The 27,126-nt window shown below is 39.9% G+C and overlaps 1 protein-coding gene across 1 annotated transcript; it reads left to right on the forward strand.

Moving 5' to 3' along the window:
• The first annotated feature begins 1,431 nt into the window (after nt 1-1,431).
• lrrc17 (leucine rich repeat containing 17) lies at nt 1,432-27,126 on the forward strand. Its single transcript, XM_088347113.1, has 5 exons — nt 1,432-1,644; nt 11,228-11,565; nt 12,372-12,843; nt 20,661-20,816; nt 26,362-27,126. Exons 2-5 carry the CDS (start codon nt 11,287-11,289, stop codon nt 26,781-26,783), a joined length of 1,329 nt encoding a protein of 442 aa, XP_088203239.1. The 5' UTR covers nt 1,432-1,644; nt 11,228-11,286; the 3' UTR covers nt 26,784-27,126.

Here is a 27,126-nt window from a genome sequence, read left to right on the forward strand (position 1 = left end):
TCAGCGCTTGAAGAGGGAGGGCCTTATACAGGGACAACAAACCAACAGGAAATCAACGGGGCAAGCGTAATCAAAGAATTGATGGTAAAAGTGTGCTGAATTTGGGTCTTTTTCTTTGTGAAATTATTTTTGCAATACACCATGCCTGGAGAAAAAAATAAAACTTATTCAGCAGTACCTAGAAATGAAGAAGGAAATATTCAAGTGGTTTGAAGTCCAGAGACAAAATAGATATGGAATGTCTCGACTAATTGTTGTTTTGCAAGCTCTCAAGATTGTACAAGCCAAGAAATATGAAGGCTTCACTGATTCCATAGGCCTGTGTACATGTTTTCTTCTATTTATTTTAGTATGTGGCTGTTCTAAAACAGTGTTAAGAGTTTGGCTTCCTGGCAAATATATATGGTAATTTGTGACTATTTTCAGAGTAATGTGCTAATTTTTGGTGTTGGTAATCTGGTGTGTAACATATTTACTTTTAAAATGAAGTAACAAGTAACTGTAACTAATTACTCTGCCCAACAATGGTAAAACATTAGACCCAACAAATCACATTCAGTACCCTTATTAGAGGAGCAATGAGAATGAGAAAAATACATTGGGAGAGTTAGAAGGTCAGAGAGAGAATGATCACATTGAGAGTGAGAGAGAGAGAGAGAGAGAGAGAGAGAGAGAGAGAGAGAGAGAGAGAGAGAGAGAGAGAGAGAGAGAAACACGGAAAGAAAGGGTAAAAAGAAAGAGAGAAAAAAATGCATTGTGGAAGGAAAAATGGGAAGAAAGAGAGAGAGAATTTCAAGCAGAAAGAAAGAGAGAGAGAGAGAAAGAGAAAGTAAGGAGGAGAGAAAAGGAGTGATGTTAAGACATAAAGACAGAAAGAAAGAGCAAAACAAAAGCGAGAAATAGTGTGAGATAGAAAGAATAACAAAGAGAGAGAGATAATTTTATATGGATAGAAAAACAAAGAAGAAAAAAGAGGCAGAGAGTGAGAAAAAAAGTCTTCATTAAAAAGAGAGAAAGAGAGACAGTGAGAGAAAGAAAGAAATAAAGAAAGAAAGAAAGAAAGAAAGAAAGAAAGAAGACACACATAGAGAAATACAATGACATTAAATGATCTGCAAAGAGAGTCAGAGAGAAAGAGAGAGAGAGAGTGAGAGTGAGAGAGCGAGAGAGAGTGACTGAGAGAGAGAGAAAGTGAGAGAGAGAGAGAGAGAGAGTCTGAGAGAGTGGGGGTGACAGAGCAAGAGAGAGAGTGAGAGAGAGAGAGACTGAGAGAGTGAGAGAGTGAGAGTGACAGAGAGTGAGAGTGACAGAGAGAGAGAGAGAGTCTGAGAGAGTGAGGGTGACAGAGCAAGAGAGAGAGAGAGAGAGAGAGACTGAGAGAGTGAGAGTGAGAGAGTGAGAGTGACAGCGAGTGAGAGTGATAGAGAGAGAGAGAGCGAGGGAGAGAGAGGGAAGAGGAGAGAAAGAGAGTTTAGAGGAGCAGCCAGTTGTTCTTGTCTCACTGCATGTAGTTTTGCAGCAGGCATTTCTCGACTTGGACGCCCATGGACGCTCATGTCAGGAATAGGAGCCGAGGACGCGGGACACGCCGGTGATCTGCAGGTCCTAATTGACCCATTCGAGCCACGTTCACTTCCTGCTCAGGTAGGACTGACTTGACACTGCTGAATTCCGCTCCAGTCTGATATACATCCTGCCACGTGTTTGTGATTAAAACCCCTCAATGTCATTCGATCTTTCTCTGCAATTGTTCCATTTATGATCAAATGGATGCATTTGCTGCTCTTTGATGCTCCTTGTTTAATATGCAATGAATTTTGTACAAAGATTGAAGTTCATAACCACATTTACTGTCAATGCGCCTAAATAGGGGTTTCAAAAAGCCACTCTACAGAAGAAAAATGGTTTTGAAGTGCAAATAACTGCTTCAGTTTTCCAGTGTTCAATTCCGCTGATGTAAGCATGTCTTACCATCGGCCCATTCCCTTTCTATAATGCCAAGAAGAAACATTTCATGGTGGCCCCGTGGAACATTCATGATTTAAGAGTCTGTCTCTGTCCCTTGTGACAAGTGGCCGTCCAGATAGTTTGCCTAAGTGTGGCCAATTTTAAATGGACGTGCACAATTCCTCCCTTTAATGACTGATAGAATATGCTATATGTTATAAAGGGCATATAAGGCTCAACTGTTCATCATCCTAACGGGCCTCAGTGGCATGTGCATGCAGCCCAATTGAAATTGACAAAGAGATTCGGGTTTGGGGTCACATGCTCCCCCCTCGAGTAAAATTCCAGTCACATGTGGTTTCACCCTGGAATTCTGCCCTGACCAAGTTAAGGAAAGGGAAAGAAAAAGGCTTAACTTTCAAGTGTGTGTTGATTAGTCAGTCTAATATGCAGCCCAGGGTTGGGTAGTTACTTTAACTGGATTACTTTCAATTTCTTTTGGATTACTCCAATACCAAATATGCTAATGAAAGACAAAAGAAACTAAATATGAATAAAATGATGACTCACAACACGGGGTAAGCTTTCTCTCCTGGCTTTTATCTCTTTGATCTCCGGAGAAACTAACATAAAATGCGACAGAAACAAAATGAAAATAAATCCAAACAGCTTGCCAACATCATTTTTGCCGTTCTATGTATTCCGTTACTCCCCAAGCCTGCACAAAATTTAGTAATTTTATTCATATTTAGTTTCTTTTGTCTTTTATTAGCATATTTGGTATTGGAGTAATCCAAAAGTAATTAAAAGTAATCCAGTTAAAGTAACCCTACCCAACCTTGCAGCCAGTCAAGCAATTCCAACTCCTCACTGCAACATTTAAGTGACTCTGACAGACTTGTCAGATTGGGTCTACAATGCTGTCCTTTAAAATGAATGGATTCAGAGTGGGTGACGCTCTATCTCAAATACAATATGTTGGCAGCCCTAGCACAGAGAAAAGACAGGGAACAACTTTGTCTGTTGAGGAGTAAAGGGGCTATATAAAAGTTTGTGAAAAAATTCATATCGTGGTTCATCCCGTTGGCCCCCTTGTGAAACAAACAACCGTCTGTCCCTCTTTGCAGAAACCAACAAATGTGTCTTCAATTAGGCCCTCCGAGCTCCTTTCTATTACTTACAGAGTCTGCGTACTCACTCTACTATATGTCTGTGTCAACCCTCTGTTTCATAATCAGACTCTTCATTTCCTTAAGTCAACCCTTACATTTGGTATTTCAATTGTCAGCTCATGGTACACATTACAAAAAATGTTTTTATTATTTGTAATCAACTGAAGCATACACATGCTTGCTATGACAAAAGCAAAAAGGCCGTTTATGTGCCCTGGTTGTTATGCTAGCGCTTTACCTCGGTTTTCTACTTTCTTTGTCAAACAAAGTGGTCCTTGTGTCAGGAGGATTCCCGGTGGAGATCCGTGTCGTGTTTGCAGTTAGTGGTGCATAAGGTGAACTTTTTTAGGAAGTAGCGATTCAATTTAAAGCTTTGAATGAGGGACTGTTTAATCGAGAGGCACTACCACCAAAAGAAAACTAAATGTTCTGTCCTGTGCAATGGCTCAACAGTGCTCATGTTAAGCCCTAATTTGATTCGGAGAGAAAAAGTTCCTCAAAACATAAGCACCGAGCACCTGTTTCCTTGATCTTTAGACAGTCTTTTCCCACATCGTTTACATGCCTTAAGAGCTATATACTAAATCTCTGTCTTTGGTTTTCTGACATATAATGACCGTCAGAAGCAATGTTCCCTCTAAGCTGCGTGTGTGCGCAATTGCGCACTACCCAGAGCTTTTCCGCGCACAAGAAAATCTAGCCAGCTCACAAAAATCAGGGCTCGAAATTTCTAATTAAGAAGTGAATTAAGTCAAAGTTACAGTGCATGAAGGTAAAAATACAACGGTTCCCCTGACGTTGTGTTCTAAATGCGGTACTTTGAAGTCAAAGTCGAAGTAGAACTAAGTTGAGTAGTCAGTAGAGTTTTTCGAGAACCGGCTTCTTCGGCTCGGCTCACTAAAAAGAACCGTCTCTTTCGGGTCCTAAACGCCTCTTTAGGTTGTTTTTGCTTCTTTCATCATATAGGGATCAAATATTATGTAAAATTATGCACAAAATGACTTAAAGGAAGGGGAATAGAACAAAAAAGAAAAAAATACCAGATTGCGGGAGGACAAAAAAAGAAGGAAAAATTCAGAAAAAAAACTGAAAAAAAGAAAAGAAAGAAACAAAGGAAGCAAAGTAAATAGAGAACAAAAAGAAAAAAGTAACAGCCCGGAAAAAATAAACACAATCATATATTTTTTAAAGGAATTTTAAAAAAAAAATTGGAAAAAAAAAACAGGGAAAAGAAGAAAAAGTTTGTGTTGCATTCAAATAATTTCCAATTATACCAAGTCAATCTTGTTGCCAACATTGAACTTTCACTAAAAAATGTGATTAAATACAGTTGTGTATCGTGCAACCGACTAAATAAGCCCCCAAAAATGTTAGTATTATGTGACAAAAGATGCCAGGAAAAAAAGAAATGGAAATCTTGTGAAAGAATTGTTGTAAAAACGACTGACGTTTGTTGGCCGTACAACCTTTGCAATAATACATGAGTCAATTCATTCAAAAGTGAAAAAAAATTTTGCATTGACGGAAACTCAGCAAAATGTAACGTGATGTCAAGTTTTGGACATGTTTGATAATGACTTAGTTGCCACACTTGGGATTGCTCACTGTTGTTTCAAGTGTTGCTCACCGACTTTGTGTGAATGCTCAGACCCGTGGAAAATTAGAGGGAACATTGATCAGAAGCCAATTTACAAGTCACAGGTGTGTCCCTCTTTTCATTCCAGTACTTGAAATATCTATGATTCCAAGCGGCAAACAAGTAGAAGCAAAATAATAAGCATTTGTAAATGGCCACACATCTGCTTTATAACTTGGTTTTAAGGTTGCATCTTTAAGTTGTCTTGGTTTCTAAATCCTTGAGTACAATTTATGGCCGATTGAATCCTCCTATTTTCTGGTTCCAGGTTTATCAATCATGCTAGCCAGAGTATAAACCCATGAGCATCCTCCCGTTGTTAAGGAGTACATCCTGTCAGTGTTCCACTAACTGACTTGCTTTCAACAATAGACTACAGTTTCAGAAATGGTTGCACTTCCAAAAAAATGTCTCTACGAATTCCACGTAATGTAAGCAGTTAACAGAAACATGCTAAGGTGTTTAAGGTAATCATGTTGACATGTTCTATTAACTGCCAAATATGGAGTTAGCAAACAACAAAAAAAGTAGATTAAGGATTAAGTTTCCTGAAGGTAATACACTTTGGTACTAGACTACAATGAATGGTTGCAGAAATTGTTGAAATAGAATCGTAAACATGTTACGTAATTTGAGGAGTAGAGTCCTTACAGCCCGTTCTCATGTATTAAGACACATTTTGTACCTACAATGAATGCTCACGGAAATTGATGAAATACAATCGTAAACAAGGTATAAATTCGAGGAGTAGAGTCTGTAGAGCCCATTCTCAGACAGATTTTTTTAACCAAAAAAGCCAGTTTTGTCACGACCGGCACAAGGAGGGGACCCAAATGAGTAATGTATCACACAATGCTTTATTAAGGGGTGGGGGAAGTCAGGGCGAGAGGAAAAAGACAACAATCTGGTGCTCACTGGGCAGGGGGAGCGGGAAGCCCTCACAAGCGAAGCGTGGTCGAAGATCGGAACAAGTCGGGTAGCCGGGACGAGTGGGAAGCCATGGATCGATACAGGAAACAGAATCAGGATACGGGTATTCAGGACATGAGAACGGAGCTTGGATCGGGGATCGATACAGGAAACAGAATCAGGATACGAGTAGCCGGGACAGGAGAACGGCAGCTTGGATCAAGGATCAATACAAGAAACAGAATCACGATATGAGTAGCCGGGACAGGAAAATCAAAAACTATTACACAAGGTTCCCTCCCACCAACTTCTTCAGCAGTAGAATATACATGTGGATGATATTTTAAGACACGTCCTTGGAAAAGGAAGTGACCAAAACCCATTTGGAAAAAAAACGCAAGGACATTTTATAAGCGGCGTGGTTGGGACAATAATGCTAGCCTGCCATGGATATATAAGGAAAGTGGTAGACCACATTGGTTTGAGTGGGGACTGCATTCTATTACAAAGGAGTAGCTGGTTAGCAGCTGTTGCAAAGTGACCTGCCTTGCTTGGAAAAGCTTGACCGGCTATAAACAGAATTAGAGTTAAAAGAGTGATTATGTTTCACTGCTGGGAAAGACGATAGGCAGACAAATGGAGTGCGTGACTAATAAACAGCATTAAGAGGATTATCATTTAGTGCATGGGCTCATCAGGTGTATATTTTCCCAGGGCAAGTATGATGCATGTAAAACCATCACAACATCACAAAGAGCTAATAACATTATGTCCTAATCCAGGTTTGAAAATGACTAGAAGCAGAAGTGATAGTAACGAGTGACATCCGTTACATTTACCCGAGTAAGATTTGGGACATTTTGTACTTTTGGGAGTATTTATAAATCACTACGCTTTTTACTTTTGAGGTCTAAATATAATGGAAGCTCGAGCTCTTGTTGGTGATAGGAATGAGTGGAGAGAAGTTGTGAAAGGATAGTAGGATGTTGGACGCATTCTAAGGGATGGGCGGGGCACCGTATGATGCGGCAAGGGTAAATCAGTGAAAGCTGTCGGGCCCTGCTGTTGATCAGAAGAGTGTGTTGTGTCACCCTGACCCGAGTGACATGGCCGCTTTCTTGTGTCCCGTTTCATCTGGAGGGACGAAAGCATGACCGACTTGGGTGCCGAGGTGCTTAACTTGTGGGTGTTTGGGCATTTGGGTTGGCCATGGTCCAAAAAATCTTTTCTTTGTTTTTTTTGTATGTGTTTGTCTTACTGTCGGTCACCCCTCTTGAGAGATATGACCAGGGTAGATATATAGATAGACATTTACTCGAGTAAGATTTGGGACATTTTGTACTTTTGGGCGTATTTTTGAATCACTATACTTTTTACTTTTACTTGAGTTGATTTGTGAAGAAGAAACTGTACTTTTACTCCCCTACATCATGCTACAATTAACCTGCTACTTAAAAAGGTATACACATTCCTCCTTCGCTTGTTTTTTTTCTCTCCCGTTTCCCCTGAGTGAGAGGCTCTCACTGAGAACCAGGCTGTGCGGCCCAAGCCCCGCCCCTTTTGCAGGAGCCCCGCAGGTAGCAAACTGACGTGTGTATGAGTGTGCATGTTTGTGATCCACCATGGACCTCAAAGGTAAAAAGAGAAAAATAACTGCACAGAAATCTATCTTTAACTGTATTAATGTGATTTCATTAACTTTTTTAAAGAATGCTATTTTATTTTTATAACTGCATGCGTTTTTTTATCGGACTCTTTTTGCTACCCGATAAGGAGCACATTATGCAAATTTATTGTTGTTTTTTTCCCAATCCTCAAAAATTAGATTCCTTAATTGCATTTGACTTTATCAAAACAACTATACATTCCGTTATTCATTAATATAGTAACGAAAATTAACTTGAGGCTGTATCATACAACAGAGTAGTCACATCCTTCTCCACAGAATGTGCTGCATCCAACTTAGTCATTTTAATTGTAGGCTAATATAGACACATTAGAGGTAAGATCGGGCCTTTAAAACTGTCGGCCCATATGTGTTAAAGTCCGAAACGGATTACCTTGAATTGAGCGACTGGGCCCGATGTAAACCCAAAGGGTAAAACAAGTCAATGGCCGGGACGGAATAGCAAGGCAGAAACGGGTCGGCAACAGGTATCAGGCAGGAGAAAACAGGGCAAGAGAATGTCGGATAGTACAAAGCTTGCCTTGCTGAAAGCATAGGTTCGCTGACGGTCTAACAGCTCTTGGAAGACGGGGGGGGTTAAAAAGAGTCCGGGAACTAATCAGCGATCAGGGCTGTTGGCGCCAACGGGGCAGTCGCAGGTGCCTCGGATCAGCAATCATGACAAATTCGGCGCTGAAGTGCGCACATTGGCTTAAGTATGCGCGGCGCCGACATGCGACTTCGGGTTGACTCCGAGCTCGGTCCCTCAAATCAAGCGTGCACTTTGGCGCCGAAGTACACGCGGCGATGAGGTGCAGCACTGAATTGTGTTACCCAAGTAAAAGTACAGTTCATTCAGAAAAATATCACTCAAGCAGAAGTAAAACATAGTCGTCCAAATAATCACTTGAGTAAAAGTAAGGGCATGCTGTGAAGATCCTCCATGAGGGAAGAAAAAATAAACATGAGTAAGAAGCCCAGCCCAGACCAAGTTAAGATTTGACATTTTATGCCGGATTTTAGGACCTTCCCTTTAAGATACATACAGCATGTGTCGCGGTCATTATTAGGCTTATATGAGGCTTTTTTTGCGGCTCCTGAATAGTTTGTTTTTTGGTCCAGTATGCGGCACAGCAGCTGAGGGGTTAGCACGTCTACGGCACAGTTCTGAGGTCTTAGGTTCGATTCTAGCTACCATCCTTCCTGTGCGGAGTTTGCATGTTCTCCTCGTGCTTGCCTGGGTTTCCTCCGGGCCCTCCAGTTTCCTCCTACATTCTAAAAACATGCATGTCAGGTGAATTAGCCAATTCATATTGTCCCTAGGTGTGACTGAGCGAGTGAGTATTCTGTCTCTGTGTGCCCTACAACTGGCTGTAAACCAGTTCAGGGAGTCCCCTGCCAACTGCCTGGAGACAGCTGGGATGGGCTCCAGCACCTCCTACTGAGGATAAGCTGTGTAGATAATGGATTGATGGATGGCTACATCAAGATTTTGGGTTGACGGTTCCGGGTCTTAGCTTGTTGTTCTGTCTGCAGAGTAAAGGGGCTTTAAGTGTGAGACTTGTGCTAAATTTACTCAATACTTGAGTAATTTTTTTCACCAAGTACTTTTTTTCTTTTACTCAAGTATCTATTTGGATGACTACTTTTTACTTCTACTTGAGTCATATTATTCTCAAGTTACAGTACTTTTACTTAAGTACAGTTTTTGGCTACTCTACCGACCTCTGAGTAGAAGAAATTGCAAGTGACAAATTTGAGCTCATGGGGATTTAATGCGAGGTTGCCACATATCTATGGGGGCCCTTGAGGAAGAAATTATGCATTCTCAGCTGTTTCTGTCTGTTGCCATTCAACTATCCACACAAAAGGATCCTCTGCATTGACGGGTTTGTTCCACTGTGCAAGACGCAGAAAGACTGTCAAAGGGAAAGTTGCGGGTTGGTACCATTAATTCTGACTCATTGAGTGGGCTTGAGATTTTATATGTGATGCTTGGAAGAGGTTTCTGCTTCTACACAGTTTGTAAGAAAAGAAGTAAGTGATTTAAAATGACACTGTGAATCTAATTGTGAAAAAAATGTACAACGTGTTCCAAAAGTCTTGGGAACATTTTGACATTGAATATCTTGGAAAGTGAAAACTATTGAGGATATAACACTTCAAAACACATCTGGTAATTTCAGAAGGCTTGTAATCTCAATTTTATATGGAATGTTCAAAGATGTTCAATGTGAGCACCATTGGCCACACGACACTCATCAACCCGATAGTCAAATTCTTGCCAATCGTGTCCTAGCATTGCATTGTCAATGGCTACTACAGCTTCTGTTATGTGTGCCTTCAGCTTATCCACATATCTTGGAATAGGGGGCACATAGACCAATATTTTCACAAATCCCCACAAAATAAAATCACATGGTGTGAGATCATGAAATCTGTGTGGCCAGGACATGAGAGCGTGATCATTCTGCCCAGATCATCAAAAAATCCATCTGTCTGGTAATGTTGTCTTGAAAAACTATTTAACTCTGATGCTCCAGTGTGGTGGTGCACCATCCTGTTTGAAAATGAAGTTACCAGACTCTTTCTCACTCAATTTATCCATTAACCAGTTTTCCAGCATGTCAAGGTACGTCTCACCATTGACGGTTGCTCTTTGAAAGAATAATGATCCGTAGACAGCTTTCTTATACAGAGCACAAAATATCATTACCTTTGGGGAATTTTTCTGATGCTCAAGAAGTTTATGTGAATTCTCGAATGGTATGCTTGTTAACTTTGCCATTTACGTGGAAAGTTGCCTCATCGTTAAAAAGAAGCTGGACCTCAAATCAGTCATCTTACATCTTCTGATGCATTCCAATCTAAAAGTCCTGGGGAGCTGGTTTATCAGTGCTCTTCAACTGTTGGAATAACTGTAGCTTGTAAGGCGTCATGTGTAGTCGTCTTCTTGCGACACACCAAACAAATGTTGTAGGACACAGAAGTTCCCTACAGTGTCTTCCGATTGATTTACGGGGGCACCGCTGGTGCAGTTCAAACCTGTTCAAATACATCTTCTGAAGTTGAGGGCCGTTCATTTCTTTTAAATGGGCATGAACAAAGTGTTTACCATGCCATCTCACTATAGGCTTCCTCGGTTGGGGCTCAACAGCCCATTATTCCGTTTTTGCAAGTTGAAGCAACACTAAACGCCTTTTCGGGTTGAGTGAACGGCACAACTTTTATTTTACTGTCTTGAGGACCTCACATTTGCTTTTGGATCATCCTGTATACAATCCTACAATCAATCTGTTCAACCCAAGTTTGACAACGTCAAGTTTAGGTTGGTTGCTTCAGGATTTTATCCTCAAGACCTTTTACAATAATTGAAAGTGTCCTTGGCTTCCTATATGATCAGATAAATAAAGTAATATTTTCTTATGGCCTTGTATGTAATCTTTCATTTTGTGTCTGCTCATGCACAAAAAGACAGATTTCCTTAACATAAAAATCACTAAAACATAAACATGAAATTAAAGAAGCCAGTATTATCCAGGCACAACAGTAGACTATTGTTTCTATATCAAAATTAGGATACATTTACATCAAAGAAAAAATAATAGCAACTTTCTCTGATTTCCTCAACTGAATATCTTTTGAAATATAATCTGATTTAAATACAATTAGGAGCAATATCTACTAGCCATAAACAACACTTTCTTCAAGGAGAAGTAATGTACAGTGAAATATGACTCAACAATTACTGATGAATGACACAATACTGAGTCAAGGTCATCTCAGGGGCTGCAGAAATCCTTTGCGGGCCTTGACTTTGAAAAATGTGGTTTAGTGTGTACCAAAAACTTGAAAAAGACATTTGTACTTAATTCTAATTCCTGTTTTTTTTTCTAGTTGTGACAAACTCATAAGGCCATATTCCAAGGTTGAGCGGACCACCATCCTTCCCAATCATGCGTCTCCACGCCACTCTATGCGTCCTGCTGTTCCTCCGGTTCTCCGAGCCACGCATGAGCCCGTGGTCGGATGCTGCAGAGAAGGGAACTACACTTTGGGACAGCACAAGGGGTAGGGGAAGGGCCAGCATTGTAAAGCGCCAAACTCAGGAGTGCAAAGAGTACATCGAAGCAGGAGACAAATACCTAGACTGCCAGGACAGACAGTTGACCACCGTGATGCAAGAATGGCCCAAAGATATCCAACACCTGCTGCTGGCCAGAAATAAAATCCAGGCAAGTCCCAGCAGCTCTCAGAATACAAGACACGTAACACCTGGTACAGACCTGATACAAGACACAGGTTCTCTGTTGGTCTTTTATGTCTCTAATTAAGAATGCCTGGTTCATTTCCACTCTGAAGGTGGATCTGACCTCTCAAAGAGATCCAAATGACAGCTAGTTATTTGGCGGCATAAACCATCTGTGCGCCAGGACAAGAAGGAGGACAGAAATCAAATAGAAATCTGGTTATTTTCCACATGTGCTTAACACAACTGCAATCATTCAATCAGCATCCATTCCTTTTTATCTATGCGCACATCTTGGAATAGAAAAAAATATGATGTCAGATCATTATGTACTATTGCAAAAAAACTTCATGTAAACAAACTTACACACATCAAGTCAATTGTTGCCTGTTACGTGATTGGCAACAATGCGCCACAGATGGCTTCAGTTAAATGGTCTGCATTTAGATAGCACTTTTCCAGTCAATTAAGACCTCCCAAAGTGCTTTATAATGTGCTTCAAACTTTTACATTTTATACACTAACTAACCGATAGCAGGGTCAGCCATGCAAGGCAAGTACCTGCTATCAGGGGGATTAGGGATTCAGTGTCTTGCCAAAGGACACTTCGACATGTAACACGGAGGCGCTAGGAATCGAACCTGCGACTTCTTGATCAAAAGACGAGCGCTTTACCTCCTGAGCCGATCCCTCCCCTGTTTACATTATCGGAAAAATGGGATCATCTGATTTGTTGTTGCCGGACTTATTGTCAACAGTTTTTGACAACAAATCCTGTCTCTTCTTGTTTAGGTTCTAAGGGACAATATGTTCTCCCAGTTTACCCAACTAAAGAGCCTGGACCTCCAACAAAACGACATCTCCATGGTGGAAGACAAAGCATTTAATGGCCTTTCGAAACTCAGGACACTGCTGCTGCAACATAACAAATTGAAAACTGCCTCTGAGGAGGTTCTTCTCCCAATGCCCCGCCTTACCTACCTCCGTCTGTACGACAACCCCTGGAACTGTTACTGCCCATTAGACAGCCTGCTTAGGACTTTGCAGGTGCCTAGTAACCGCAACCTGGGCAATTACGCCAAATGTGCGGAGCCCCTTTCGCTGAGGGGCCAGAAGCTGAAGAAGCTGAACGTGGACTCGTTGTGTGCAGGTGACAACCAGGTGGATGAGACTCAACTTAAGCCACCAATCAAAAAGCCAGTGGCCACATCCATGTGCCACACCTACATGTTCCCCAAACCTCTGCTGGACTGCAGCTACAAAGGTGAGTTTAATGTTTGTCAATTGGCACATGCCAAACATAATCCACCAGTCTTGCCTCTATACTATATCACATAAAATAAAATGCAATTTGTTAAACACCATTAAACACGAAAATTATTTAAGGTTATGGTACATGGGCCTGCATTACTGATTCTGAAGGCCTGGGCAGATTCGTTTTTCATACCAGCACCTACAGTCTAAATTGTCAAAGGAAAAACAAAAACACTTCCAAGAGTGATGAACGCAAATACCTATGCTTGAACATGATGATAATAGAACAGGTTTCCCTACTCTGGTCTATGAAAGGCTGCAGTCCTACAAATTTTTGGTAGTAATGTTTTCAAATATTGCTTATTGAAAAGCTCAGGATCGGTATCAGACTTCTGTAGCGCTTAATAATGAACTGGTTATATAAATTACATGTATTGGAGAACGTAAACATATAAAACCCGCTGAAGAAAATACATGAAGTTTAACTATGGCAAATTGGTGTATTTTCTGCTCAAGACTCTATTAAAAACAGCCGTCCATTCATTAAAAAAAGAACACATGAATACTCTGAGAGGAAGTAATAAATTGCATCCTAAAATCTGTCTTTGTTTGGACACTTCACTTGGCTATAACAGAGCAGTAAAGACCAAGCTCAAAAAAACTGAGAAAAAAATAAATATGAAAGAGAATAAATAAAGCGCCCAGTTGACATCTGGTTATTTTCTTCGTTTATCCCTCAGAACTGCTTCTGTGTTATTTATCCAGAAACATATTATCAAAACTGAATTGTAAGTAACATCAAACAGAATCATACAGCCATCCCGCAATATGGCTTTTTTCACATATCACTCCTCCATGTCTGCCCACTGTCGTCTTCCAAACAATGCACTCTTTCTGTCTGTGGGCATTATCCTCCCGCCCCCAAAAATCTTTTGAATCATTTTTGGGAGGCCATCAACAAGTCAAAATCCCACAAAGCAGGATCTTTGTCTTGCAAGTGGCTGAGGAAGAATGTTTAGCATTTTTCTGCATTTCTAACACTGTAAAATGGGGCCGTGATCTGGATCTTAACACATATTACCAGCAGTTCTATCTTTACTGGTTTATGATGCAACTTGAGTTTTGGTACTACATGTCATGTAAATTTGTGGTTGAGTAGAATAAACATAGGTAGTTGTTTAAAATTTTAAGACCTGAATGATGTAGGCACTGATAATGCATAGATATTTATCTACTTTGGCAAGAACTTTGAGGTCTGTCACAAAAGGCTGTGTCGACAAGTCTGGGTTATCTTGGAACAAAGTTTGTTTATTTAAAGTTTAAATGTTTGAGGGAAAAGGCCCAGATAGATGTTAGCGATTTGTTGACAAGTTGAATTAAAAGAGTGTCCAGTTGTTATTTATTTCAATACCTGATCTTTAAAATAGGCCTTATCCAGGAAAAGCTAGCCCATGGGATTTTGGGTCAGGAACAGCTGTTCTGTGCTAAAGAAATAACAATTACATTTTCATGACCCAATTTATACCACGCCACAATAATGCAAATATGTTGCAAAATATTCCATATGCTGGGGACTTGAGAAATGTGCCGTTTCCATTGGTTTATCAGAGGTTTGTGTTTTTCGCCTTAGCAGTTTTTCATTCTTGGTTCCCGGTTGGCCTGGAAGCTCACTGCCTGTTTTTTGGTTGACTCGCCTCGCGTTTTCTGCCAAAACTGTGGAGGCTTTTTGTCGATCTATCCAGGTTAGCTCCCATTGGCAGCTGGCTAGCCGGGTGGCCTGATGTTTTCATTGATTTATTTCAGGGCAGGTTCGTGTTTATCACCGTAGCCGTGTTTTGTTGGTTCCCTGTTAGCCTGGCAGCTCACAGCGTGTTTGTGGTCGGTCAGCATCACATTTTTCAACCGAGGCGCCGGCAGCCATTCGTTGATTGCCCCGGTTAGCCCCAGTAAACCCTTTTTTGGATGCTTGCCCTTGTTGTACCATTACTGTGACACAACACCTAGGCATTCTCCACCAAAACTATCAAAACCCGGCTTAAAACACACGTAACCTGATTGATAAATTAATTCATTATCTGCACCGCTTGTCCTCAGTAGAGTAGCTGGAGCCCAACCCTGTTTGATAAATTAACATGTAAATAATAATGGTAAAGTCACCGCTCAGGAAGTAAAGGACAAGACAGACTTTTCAAAATGTATTATTTCAATAGATTCATAGAATTTAAAGATTAAATTTATCTTAAGAGTTGATGCAAAACCCCTTTACTATTTTCTTACCTTTTGCATCGTTTAAAAATTGGGAATACCTTGAAGAGTTGTTCGTAAAGTAACATAGTTTTGTTCCATTAAGACATTCGTTTGAAGGCCTCCGCTCAGAGCTGTCAATCACAATCAACAAGGGTACCAGAGCTGTCAATACTAATTAAATTTGAGTTTAAGTATAAACACACATGCAGGCGTGCAACAAGTCAAGTCAAGTCATTTTTATTTGTATAGCCCTTAATCACAAAGAGTCTCAAAGGGCTTCACAGGTTATTACACATAAGCAGTTTAGGTTATTCATATGCTATAGAGTAGAAGTGAGTTTTAAGCTTAGATTTAAACATTTCCACTGAGGTTGCAGATCAGATCTCAGGGGGAAGAGCATTCCAAAACACCGGTGCCCGGATGGGGATCGCTCTCGAACCTGCGGAACACTTCTTGGCTCTTGGGATCACCAGAAGACCGGAGCTCTCAGAACGAAGGCTTCAGGCCGGAACATATGGGGAAATCAGATCTGAAAGATATGAGGGGGAAAGTCCATGTATGATTTTGTATAATAATAAGAGAACCTTGAAATCACATCTTAGGCTAACAGGGAGCCAATGCAGGTTAGCCAAAATTGGGGTAATGTGATCAGACTTTTTTGTCCTGGTTAAAAGCCTCGCTGCGGCATTTTGTACCAGCTGAAGACTCTTGAGTTTGGTCATTGGAAGACCGGAGAGTAGTGCATTACAGTAATCGAGACGGGAGGTAACAAACGCGTGAATTATAATCTCCGCATCCGACTGAGACAGTATAGGACGAATTTTAGCAATGTTACGAAGATGGAAGAAAGCGGTTCTAGTAATTTTCTTAACATGTGTTTTGAAGGACAGATCGGGTTCAAATGTGACACCTAAATTTTTAAGTGAGTCACTCTGTGTGATGTGACATTTGTCAATGTTCACAGCAGTTTTAGAGAATAAGTTGTGGCATTTAGATGGACTAATAACTAACATTTCAGTCTTTTCAGAGTTAAGACGCAAGCAATTGAGTGTCATCCACTCTTTTATCTCAGTAAGGCAGGCCTCCAAATTTGCACAGTTTAGTGTGGCAGATTCCTCCATCGGGAGATATAGTTGAGTGTCATCTGCGTAGCAATGGAAACTGATATTATACTTGCGAATAATATCACCTAATGGAAGCATGTAAATGCTGAAAAGAATGGGGCCAAGCACTGAACCCTGCGGAACACCACAGGTAACAACAAAAAAGTATTGTAAGAACTAAGGTTAGTCTGTACTCATCCTGAGCCCTGCAACAGATCTTGGCCGAGCTCTACTATGCCTCATGACGAAAGGTAGAGAAGTGACATGACAGAAGTTATGCTACTACGACTTCATAGAACATAACAGTGTATTAAAACAAAAAACACCAATGTTTGGATTCTTTTTAAGTATTGTTGGCTAATTGATTTTTTTTGCTAACAGTGTCCCCATAATTGGCTGTTATTTTTCTTATAATTATCGGCCTAATAAAAGACATACGTCCCATCGTAGAGCAAAGACTTTTTATAGATTTTTCTCCATCTTCATTTTCCTCCTCCCTGTCCAAATGGCGCCACCCATGAAACTCGAGGGCTGCATCTATGTGGTAAACCACAGCAGATTTCAGACTCCACGTCATGCCCAGCTCTGAGACAGAAGAGCGCAGAAACACACTCTTCTGTCCTCTTAAGGCTTTTATTCCATAACATATTAAACAGTACAACAAAGTGCACTCAAACAGGATTCTGCTGAGGATGCGGTTCTGGTCTGATAATAAAGCATTTTCTGCAAAAGGTCTGTTCCAACCTGGACTTTGTGCAAGAATATGATTTAGGTGTGCGGCTGTTGGGGTTTAGGGTTCCCCATAGAATTATTGTTGACATTAAACAATTGCTGCGCGCAGCTACTTGTGGAAATTATAAAACAAACATGTCTTGGAAGGATAACCTCTAATTTAGATAAACTTGGGCCTTAATCCAAGGCTTAACTATTTAAACTATGTGGAATAAAAACTCTGAGATCATGGTATTAATTCTTTCTGCATTAAACTATGCTGATTCATGTCCTTTCCGACAAGATAAATCAAAACTGTATTTTAGTTTCCTAACAGTGCTCACTGTTAAGCGTTTGTCCATTCAATCGCTTTTCTTTCACTGTCCTGAACTAAACCTGATGAACTAATAACTGTCAGTATAACATTACAGCTACAACCTGGAAAATGGATGGCATTTCGTCATTTTTTTAAAGTTTTCATACTGAAATCAGATCTGCTGGCTGCTTACAAGGCTGGAATGGATCCCATATTCCATGCCACAACAATGAGATGGTCTAGAGAGTATACGGTAGTCTTAAAATCTGGCCCACATCCAGGGTATCACGTTGCAATCCCCACACACACTTCATTCTTGTCCTACTTTCTTTGTGTAACAGACATGCACCCAAAACTAACAGTTAGGTATTATATATGAAGGTATCTCCAGAAATAGAATTTGTAACTAGATGGGAACAAACAGTTCATTTAAACACTAAACATGTTCTCCTGGCAAAGCTCATTCTTCAGAACATTTAAACTTACTGCGTGACGTTTGAAGGTCTGAAAAAAATCATTGAAATAATAATATTGCTAGAGCCTGTGCCTGATTTCAATAAATGTACGACTGAAAGTTTGTCTCCCGCAATTACTCAAGATCGTTAAAGCTCATTTTGACCGTCATTTTCGTTGTAAATAATGGTTTCAAAACAAAGTGCAAGCAAAGTTAGTTTGTAAAAATACTCCAAACTAAAAGAATATGGATGTATTAAGGGGAATTTGCCTTGTGTGCAGAGATCCGACCTCCACTGCTGCTCACCCAATCAAATTGCTTTGCGTGCTCGGCTGGCACTTTCAGTTGTTCATGGTTTGTTCTGTGGGTTTTTTATAATAAAGTCGCTTAACATTGAACATGCATTGTTTACATAGGGATATAAATCCTAAACGGGATCTGTTGGTGTAACACCGTGATTGTAAACGGTTGTTAAAACTTTGACCTATGTATTTTGGACTTAACGTTGATCATACCTCATACAAACTCCCACCTTCACCCCCCATTAATTGTTTTGTTTTTTTATCCCTAAACCAAAGGTACTCAGGAAAAAAAGTCATATCTGGCTCTCGAGCCATACTTTCCCAATCCCTGCTCAAGACCAATAACATAAACAGTATATGATAAACATTCATTGTGTCGAACCGTTTTCCATAGATTTTACTGTAAACCAAACTTTTATTACAGGAGCTTTTCATCAATCTCCTTTCAACATTGGATATTTTATCTTTCCTCAAACACAGCTCCTTTCTTGGACAGCAAAGATTCTGTGTGATTTGTTCGAATGACACACAGCCAATTCCAGAATTGTGCCAAACTCTTTCCAGCTGTCATCTGAAAAAGGCTACAAAAAGGCTACAGACACACACTGAGTGGAAAAAGCGGGACTCCCTTTAGATTGCATGTCTGCAGTCGGCTAAAATGTTACCTGAAATTTCTGCTGCCGCAATAATAACGATGCTTCGAGGTGCATTTTTATCTCCAGATGTAGATTTACAACACTGAGTTGCCCTGAAAACTGCTTACAACATCTGTGTCGGTTAAATGAGCCTGTAAAGCCAGCAACATCTGAACTGGGAAAAGAACCCAAGAATTGTAGAACCTAATTACGCCGTTGGGTTGGGATACCACGTTTTAACAAAGATGAACCTTCAGGCATACAAATAGCCTCAGTATGATCTACTCACCTGTGAGTATCTTAATAGCGACACCTACCCACACACAAAGAAATAACAGATTAAAATCGCTCGAACATGATTTTCGATCATAACATTCAAAGGCTGACAACTGAAAATGTCAGCCTTCTGGTGGTGTTTAACGCTTTATTGCTTGAGTCATTTTTACAACAAAAATCTTAGTCGCATGACAGCGGGAGAATGTCGTGTGTGGGAATCACTGTTTTGTGTATTATAGGCAAATCAAAATGTGTATGTGTGTAAAAAACATTAAGTTGTGTTGTTTGTAGAAAAAAATGGGGGAAACACAACCCACACACCATCTTGAAAATAGCTATACTCAGACCAATCAGATCTTTGGAGTCTCTTGGTGACTCCAAAGTTACCTGTGGGAACTTTAGGTTCTTTGGGAGGCAGACATGATGAAAAAAACAGATGCTAAGACGTTCTGTGGGAAAACATGCTGTAGTGTTCATAACACAACTACTCTCCACATCTCAATGATAAGAACCTGTAGAACTATGAATATTTGAGCACAAGTGCAGCAAGACAACTAGAATGTACAATGACACAGTAAAAGGGAAAGTACATCCCAGGACATATGGGTAGAAATATGTAGGAATGGCACAGGGATTATATTGCAGGATTTTTACGGAAAAAGGCCAAACACTACAAAATCTGTAAAATATTATGTGTTCTATGCTTGAAATATCAACTTGTGACCGTAATATTACATGATAGCAGTGTTTGAACCGGACGCCCGGGGCGTGCATCTTTTACATCTGGCGTACATCTTACACAACGATGTCTGCCCGGGTGGCCGACAACTTTTTCTAAAAAAAAAAAAATACATTTTCGTTTTATTGTATTATTATTATTATTTTTTTTCAAATCAAACGTTTGCTTTATTTTGATTTCGAAATCTTTGTTCGGTTTGGAAATTTCTGAATTTCCGTTCGTTAGGCAATTTGCATACTCGGCAGCCAATCAGAAGCCTGCATCGAAATACTTTGTGCTTCTGGACTTTCCCAAGCCTTATGAGGTCGTCCATTTGCATATCGTTTTCCAAAGTAGACACACAGAGAACACAAGAAAAATTGAGAAGTGGTCAGGAATCAAGCCAAAACCTCAGCCCCAGAAGATACATTCGAAAGAAACTAACAAAATTTATGACGCTACAAAACGTAAATGTACATTAAAAGCATCGTGGAAAGAGGAGTTCACGTGGCTTGTAGCAGACGACGCAACGCAATCATTGCATGAATAAAGATGACTAAATACAGGTGCATACTGATGGCAGATGGAAAACAGTGATGTCATATACATGCAATGAATGTTATAAGTAGATTTATAATAAACTTAATTTTAAAGTGTTGTTTTGTTATATATTCTGATTATCAATCCTTAATTCTTTGCAACAACGGGTTTTTTGGGGATTAGTCGTCTTATTGCGTTTCAAGTTGTGAAAAATGGGGCAGGCAACTTCTCAGACTTGTCTGCCCTGGTGTCCGGTAACTTTTTGTCATGAGTTCCAGTCACTTATAATAGTACTGTTATGCATCTGTAAAACTCTATTAACATTATGTACCACACAATACTTTTCAAAGCTACGCATCACAATAATTGCACCCCAGTAGATCTGAATCCACTTACAAAACCGGAAACAATTTCTATTATAAAGTGTGGAGTATCTCCAAAGTCCATTTTTTGGATTTGCGGATTGTTTGCCCTCTCCCTGGCTCAATTACTGCAACTCAACAACTTCTCTTTTTCTCCCATCAGGTTTGAGCAATGTCCCCTCTGACCTGCCTTCTGACATCGTAAAGATGGATCTATCCGGAAACAACATCAAACATCTTAAACCCAAGCAGTTCCTGCATTCCAAAGACCTCAAGCTGCTCAATCTCAGCAACACCAGCCTGAATCAAATAGACCAAGGTACCATTAAAAACACACAACCGAGGGCACGAATTGTGAAAAAACAAAACATTTCAAACAATCAAGCACACCAAAGTGTGACAAATTAATTCGATCATCCAACATGTGTCTTTAATTGCGCTAATTGAGCGCCAAAAGGCTCAAAGCTAACGACGCAGATAGCAAGGGAAGTCTTAACGAATCTCCTTAATCGGCAGCGTGTATGTGTAAATAATCACTGCACACACTCCCGGTGTGGTTTTGGGTACAAAAATTACCTTTCAACTAAAGGAGAAGTTGATCTCTTTAGGGAGAAGTCAAATTTCCCCAATATATCTTTTAACTCAATCAATGCAGTAACTTATAATTACATTTTCAGAAGCATTGTCATTGAGTGACAAAACGTAAAAATTGTGTTTTTGTAGTTTTATTTGTATATGGAGTTTGGCGCTACTCATTGGTAAGTATCAAGCCTCTGGAAATGATTTTATATAAATCACCATTAGACTGCTAGAGTGGCTTTGATCAGAACTTTGTCCACACATCGAGGAATCCCAACTTTATGTTGCTTCCTTTTTACGGCGAACAAGTGAGTGTAGGGGACCCCAAATGGCGAGAAGGCTTAGTGAAGCAGTGTGGTGAGAGTTGCGAGATACGGACAAATCGTAATATGCAGTTAAGTCCTCAACAGGGCATATTCTTTCAAAAAGATTACAAAGTCTCATTGTCATTGTCTGGTCAGAGAGGGATGACATTTCATGCACATTTGCAGGAATACGGTTCCCTGAGGTAACGCGATCAGCATGGTGACCGAAATAGTGTTATCACCGAAAACATTGGGCACTAAAACGTTCTTGCAAAGTTCGTGCATAGTTCATGCATCAGTTCAGTGTTCTTCAAATAAAATTCTATTTTACGAGCAAAGTGCCCTAGTGATTATGGAAAGATTTGTTTAGATATTGGAGGTATCACAAATGAAAAAACAGACAATCAAAAAAAAAAAAAAACACAGAAATGAAAGTTCTGCTTCAAATGCAGCCTGTCACTAAAAACATTTTTTTCTTACAATTTTGCTTGAAAACAAGTATTTTCAAAAAACTGAGCAACATTAAACTGTTGTTTACTGAACAATGGTTAAGCTAGAAACATACTTATTTTCTAGTGAACGATGAGGGTCAAAGTTTTCTTTTGATATGTCCCATGCCTATCTAGCTAAATTTTCTGCAGGCCTTCAAAAATAAGTCAAAATTGCAATAATTGCCTGGCACAGACTCTCCCAATTAGAGAAAAAAGTCTGGCATTTATTGAGTTAAGTAGGTTCATTAAACGGCAATTCCGACTATCTCCAACATGTGAGGTTTGACGCGACTATTTCAGAACTATTTAGGAAAACGCCCAAGAAGGTTCCGGAGAGTCACAGCCAGAGATAAAACACGTCGTTTCCCTTTTCCTTTTCAATTATTTCCTTATGTACTGGATATGTTTTAAACATATGGTTAGCACCCCTTTCCTGCTTTCCTCCCAGTTGGTTGGAGAAAATAGCCAAGCTAGGGGGCAGCGAAGCGTGGCAGGAAACACTTGGCGCTGTCTTCATCCTGATGACTCGTTTCCTTCCAGTCAATGTATGAGACACTCACTTGACTCAATTCAATTTCCTGTGATACACGAAGAAGTAAAAGTAACAAAGTTACTTCACAGTTTACCACAAGGTGGCACCGAAATCCAAACACAGTGGTGCCTCTTTTTACGAGCTTAATTTGTTCCAGGATCTTGCTTGTCACTCGAATTGTCAGATCAAGTCATGTTTATTTGTGATGCCCTTAATAACAAGGAGTCTTAAAGGGCTGCACAGACCACAGATTATTGCAAACCACAGACTATTATTACAGCGTCCCCTATTCTAAAACCTACATGAGGGCAAGGAAAAACTCAAATACCTCAACATGAGAAAAATGAAGAAACTTTGTGAAGGGGCCGCATATAAAGTAATCCCCCTTCCAGGATGACCAGGCTACAATGGATGTTGCAATAACAAATAAGACACAGATATTGTCAACATGAAATATGGGTTATTCATAAACTATAGAATGGAAGTGTGTTTTAAGCCTAGATTTAAACAGTTCCACTGAGGTTGCAGATCGAAACTCAGAAGGAAGAGCATTCCACAGCACCAGGACCCGAATGGAGAACGCTCTCGAACCTGCGGATCTCTTCTTGGCTCTTGGGATCACCAGTAGACCAGCATTTTCAGAGCGAAGGCTCTGGACCGGAACATAGGGGGAAATTAAATCTGAAAGATATGAAGGAGCAAGTCCATGCATGATTTTCTATAATACCAACAGAACTTTAACATCACACCCGTGTTTAGAAGTGTTTCTATAAGGAGGTACCGTTGTACTGTATTGATGAAAATGAAGGCGAGGGGATTATTCTCGCCATGTTTGTCAGGAGGGTGTGACTCTCCACAACGGGCGAATAGAGGCTGTTTTGGTTAAAAGACCATTCAATGACAGTTTGATTGGAAAGAGAGAAGGTTTGATGCATTTCGACTCCCATTCCCTCAAGTATTGTTTTCGTTTAACCTTTATCAGAATTAATTTGTCATCAACATCCGAGGGTGGATTTAGACAAGGGCCATTTCTTCTGTACCATGCAGAAGCCTGACTTTACCTCTTCCCCAACTCCTTTGGTACCGTAAATTCCGTACGACAAGCCGCTACTTTTTTAACATTTTAAACCTTAGGGGTTTAAACATGGTGCGCTTCTTTTGTTTGTTTTTTCATGGCGGCACTGAGGAAAACGGCAAGCTGCTTTTTTCCACAATATTTAAAAAAAAAAAACGCGGTGACGTCTGGAAACATTTATGACACTCTTTGAGAGAAACAATGTTGTTGCTAACAGTATATATATATATATATATATTAGGGTGGTCCTTATTTTTCGACTTTTAAAATTTCATGCTCTGACCCCTTGAATATGTTCCAATATATACAAAACGTAATTAGGCAAAGTTTCATCAAAATCAAAGGATATTTAGAGGTCGCTCAAGGCCTCTGAAATTTTGGTATGAAAAATAAGGATTTTTCGCACATTATATCAGACCTAGTGTACAAAGTTACTTGTAACTTTTCTTGTGTTACAATTATAAGCAATGGACTGAAATTGGATGTTCTAAAACGCCGTACACATAGGGTTAAGATTTCCGTTTTTTCTCGAAAATTGCCAAAATTTTACCATTTTGGGAAATTTCAAAGTCGTTGAGCTACCTCTAAATATTATCCAAATTGTTCAAAATTGCACACAGTGTGTTTTTATCGATATAAGAACATATGCGGGGTGTCAGAGCCCAATATTTCAAAAAAAAAAATTTCGACCCCCATTAAGGACCACCCTAATATATATATATATATAATGCAAAACAGGAGTTTTGACTTTTATTCAAAATTTACAAAGTATTCTCAATATTTCTACTTTTTCACCCACAAAAAAAGTAGCAGTAGCTCAGGAGGTAGAACACTGGTCTTGGGATCAAGGGATCCCAGTTTGATTCCCGGCTCGTCCGTGTTACATGTCGAAGTGTCCTTGGGTAAGACACTGAACCCCTAATACCCCCAATAAGCAGGTTAGCGTCTTACATGGCTGCAATACAAGGCCGCTATTGGGAAATGTGGGAAGTCTTCATTGACTTGAAAAATTCATTTCAGTTAGAAGTGAACACATGATATATATATTTTTTCTCTTTGTTAGACTTTATATCGTATATTTTTTTGCCAACTAGAGTGCTTGTTGTTGAAATACAAAGATAATAAAGAAAATTCTGATTCTGAAGTCCTCAATGACAATGACAACAACACAAAAAGACACAGTTGTTTTGCAATCTGGCACTACTCTCCACAGTATGGTGGCCCTGGCGCTGTTATCTAGAAATATAGGACTCACGTTTTAGGTCAAACAGCCCTCATTCGCATTTTCTTTCGGCGCAGTATTGAGTATGTGCTCGTTTTTTAAATCGCTGTTTTGAAATGTCACATGATCCGAAAACACGTAACGTAAACAACTCGGGCTGAACAGAAAACGACGCAGCTGAAAAAGTGTGCGGGGGCAGGCCGTCGTTGGCGTTCTGCAGCCAAAGGCGTCAATGCCTAATTCCCCACACGGATGGGGCTGGTCTGGACCCGCCCTTAATTGTGAGAAATGGGTGTGAATCAGTTCATTTTTAAAGGTGTCTAAGTCTGCAGCTTCTAATCTGGTTCGGCTTGTAAATTGACAAAATTGAGTTCTGCTCTTAAATTTGAGCGCGTAACGTTTAATAGGTGCACTGTGTTGTCCGGAATTTACGGTAATTATAGGTTGCCGGTTTTAGTTGACTAACTTGTCTCAATAGCACAATAAAAAGAGACGACTTTTTCAGCTCCCAAAAGCCTCTTCACATTGTTTTTGTTGTATCTATCCATACATCAAAAATTATTATGTAACATTTTGCACAAAATTACTTTTGGGGGACAAATAAAGCTGAAAAAGAAAAGAAAAAGACAACAATACAAAAAGAAACAACAGAAGAAAAAAAAAAAAAAAAGGCAAAAGGGAAAAAAGAAGAAACAATAATATACAGAAAAATGAAGTTAAAGGCTAGAAGACTCAAAAGAATACAATTAGAATGAGAAAAAAAGACGAATAAGCAGTAGAAAAATCAGAAAAAGAGGAGAAATTGTAGGAAAAAAAGAAAGGAACAAAGCTTGGGAAAAAATTTAAAAAAAAAGCAGGTCCCCTCACAGTATAACAGATGACTACCATGTTGTTGGGCTGGCATATAAGTTCCTGTTGAGCATTTCCTGTACTCAGCTTGCATGTGAGTGGAGCTTCTCTGCTCTAAAATGCGTGAAAACTAGACTAAGAAGCTCACTGTCTTAATTCACTCAAAAGGGATTCTCATGTCTATAAACAATGACATTGTCATCAACAAAGTTGTTGTGACCAGTGATTTGCTTAAGAGTAATTTGATGTTTTGAGTGGCCCATTTAAGATGTGTAGAGTGCAGCTAATTCATAAACGTTAAAAGAGTTTAATGTAAAGCCTATCAAACTGTTGGGAAGGTGGATGCAACTTTAATTTCAAATGACTTATACAGTACATAGGTCAAATTGTCTTCAGCTATTGCAGTATCTTTATATAACTTTACTTAAATTAAAATGGTTGAGTGTTATCTTATCAATGTATACCTGCATTTCTTCCCAACAAAGATGAATCATAAGAGTTTGCTGCTGTTCCATTAATTCCAATTCCTCCTCTAAGGCTAAGTGGGCTGACTTTGGGTAAAAAACTCCCGGGCTGAAAAAGGGGCCTACTGCTGGTGGATAAGCAGAAAGTGGGAGGGGGAACTTTTTAGCCAATTAGAATGCAGAACACAATGCACGATAAAAGTCTCTGAAGTAGCGAAACCACTATAAGTAAACAAAGGATAACTGCACCCCCAAAGTCTGTAATTCAGCCAAAAGCATGCTGAATTGAAGCTTTTTCCTTTTTAGAACCAATTTCATTGTATGATATAATTTTATTCCTTTCTCAGGTGCCTTCTCAGGACTGCTGTACCTCCGTGAGCTGGATCTGACGAACAACAGCCTTCACTATTTCCAATACGGCGTATTGGAGGACCTCTACTTCCTGCGCAAGCTAAATCTGGGCAACAACCCGTGGATTTGTGACTACAACATCCACTACCTAATCTATTGGCTCAAGCTGCATCCAGGCGTTGCCCACACGGGACTTATCTGCGCCGAACCGCGGGAGTTCCGGGGCTGGCGCGTGGGTGACTATGTCAAGACCTACAACGGGGAGTGCCCCAAGGATGTACAGACAGGGTTCAACGGGGGACAAGGAGGGAGTGATAATGAGGCACAGGAGTTGGTGGCAGAGACAGAGGAAGGGGTCTTGCCCAAACCCCTGAAAGAGCGGAAGCTGAAAAAATTCGAGATTATCAGGTTGAGTTAGTCCAGAGGCAGGTTAGTGGTTTTTGTTATGTGTACGGGGGATATGATTAGTTTTCAAAGGAGAGAATGGTACGCTTTTTTCTTTGAATTTATGCAAGTAGGAAAGGTTCGTCTTTTAAGGGGCTTCTTGAAAGAGACCACTGTTTCACATTGCTGTTTAGCTTTCGTTTATGCAGATTTTTTCCTCAATTCGTTTGTAGTCCCAGATCAAACAATGTCCTCTGCTGCTCAAAACTATGAACTACAGGTGCTTATCTCTGATGATTTTCTTATTGTATCAGTGAATGAATGAACGGTACTTCGGAAAAGATCTTTGGAAATAAAAATGTCTATTTTTTCTGGGA

Source organism: Urocampus carinirostris, chromosome 11, assembly GCF_059441175.1.
Source record: "Urocampus carinirostris isolate Australia breed hairy pipefish chromosome 11, RoL_Ucar_1.0, whole genome shotgun sequence".
Lineage (NCBI taxonomy): Eukaryota > Metazoa > Chordata > Actinopteri > Syngnathiformes > Syngnathidae > Urocampus > Urocampus carinirostris.

Bases quoted from the DNA above. Each gene is read 5' to 3' on its own strand.
- lrrc17 (XM_088347113.1), top strand. From the start codon at position 11,287: ATGCGTCTCCACGCCACTCTATGCGTCCTGCTGTTCCTCCGGTTCTCC. The intron at 11,566-12,371 runs GCAAGTCCCAGC...CTTCTTGTTTAG, and splicing joins TGGCCAGAAATAAAATCCAG to GTTCTAAGGGACAATATGTT. The intron at 20,817-26,361 runs GTACCATTAAAA...TTCCTTTCTCAG, and splicing joins CCTGAATCAAATAGACCAAG to GTGCCTTCTCAGGACTGCTG.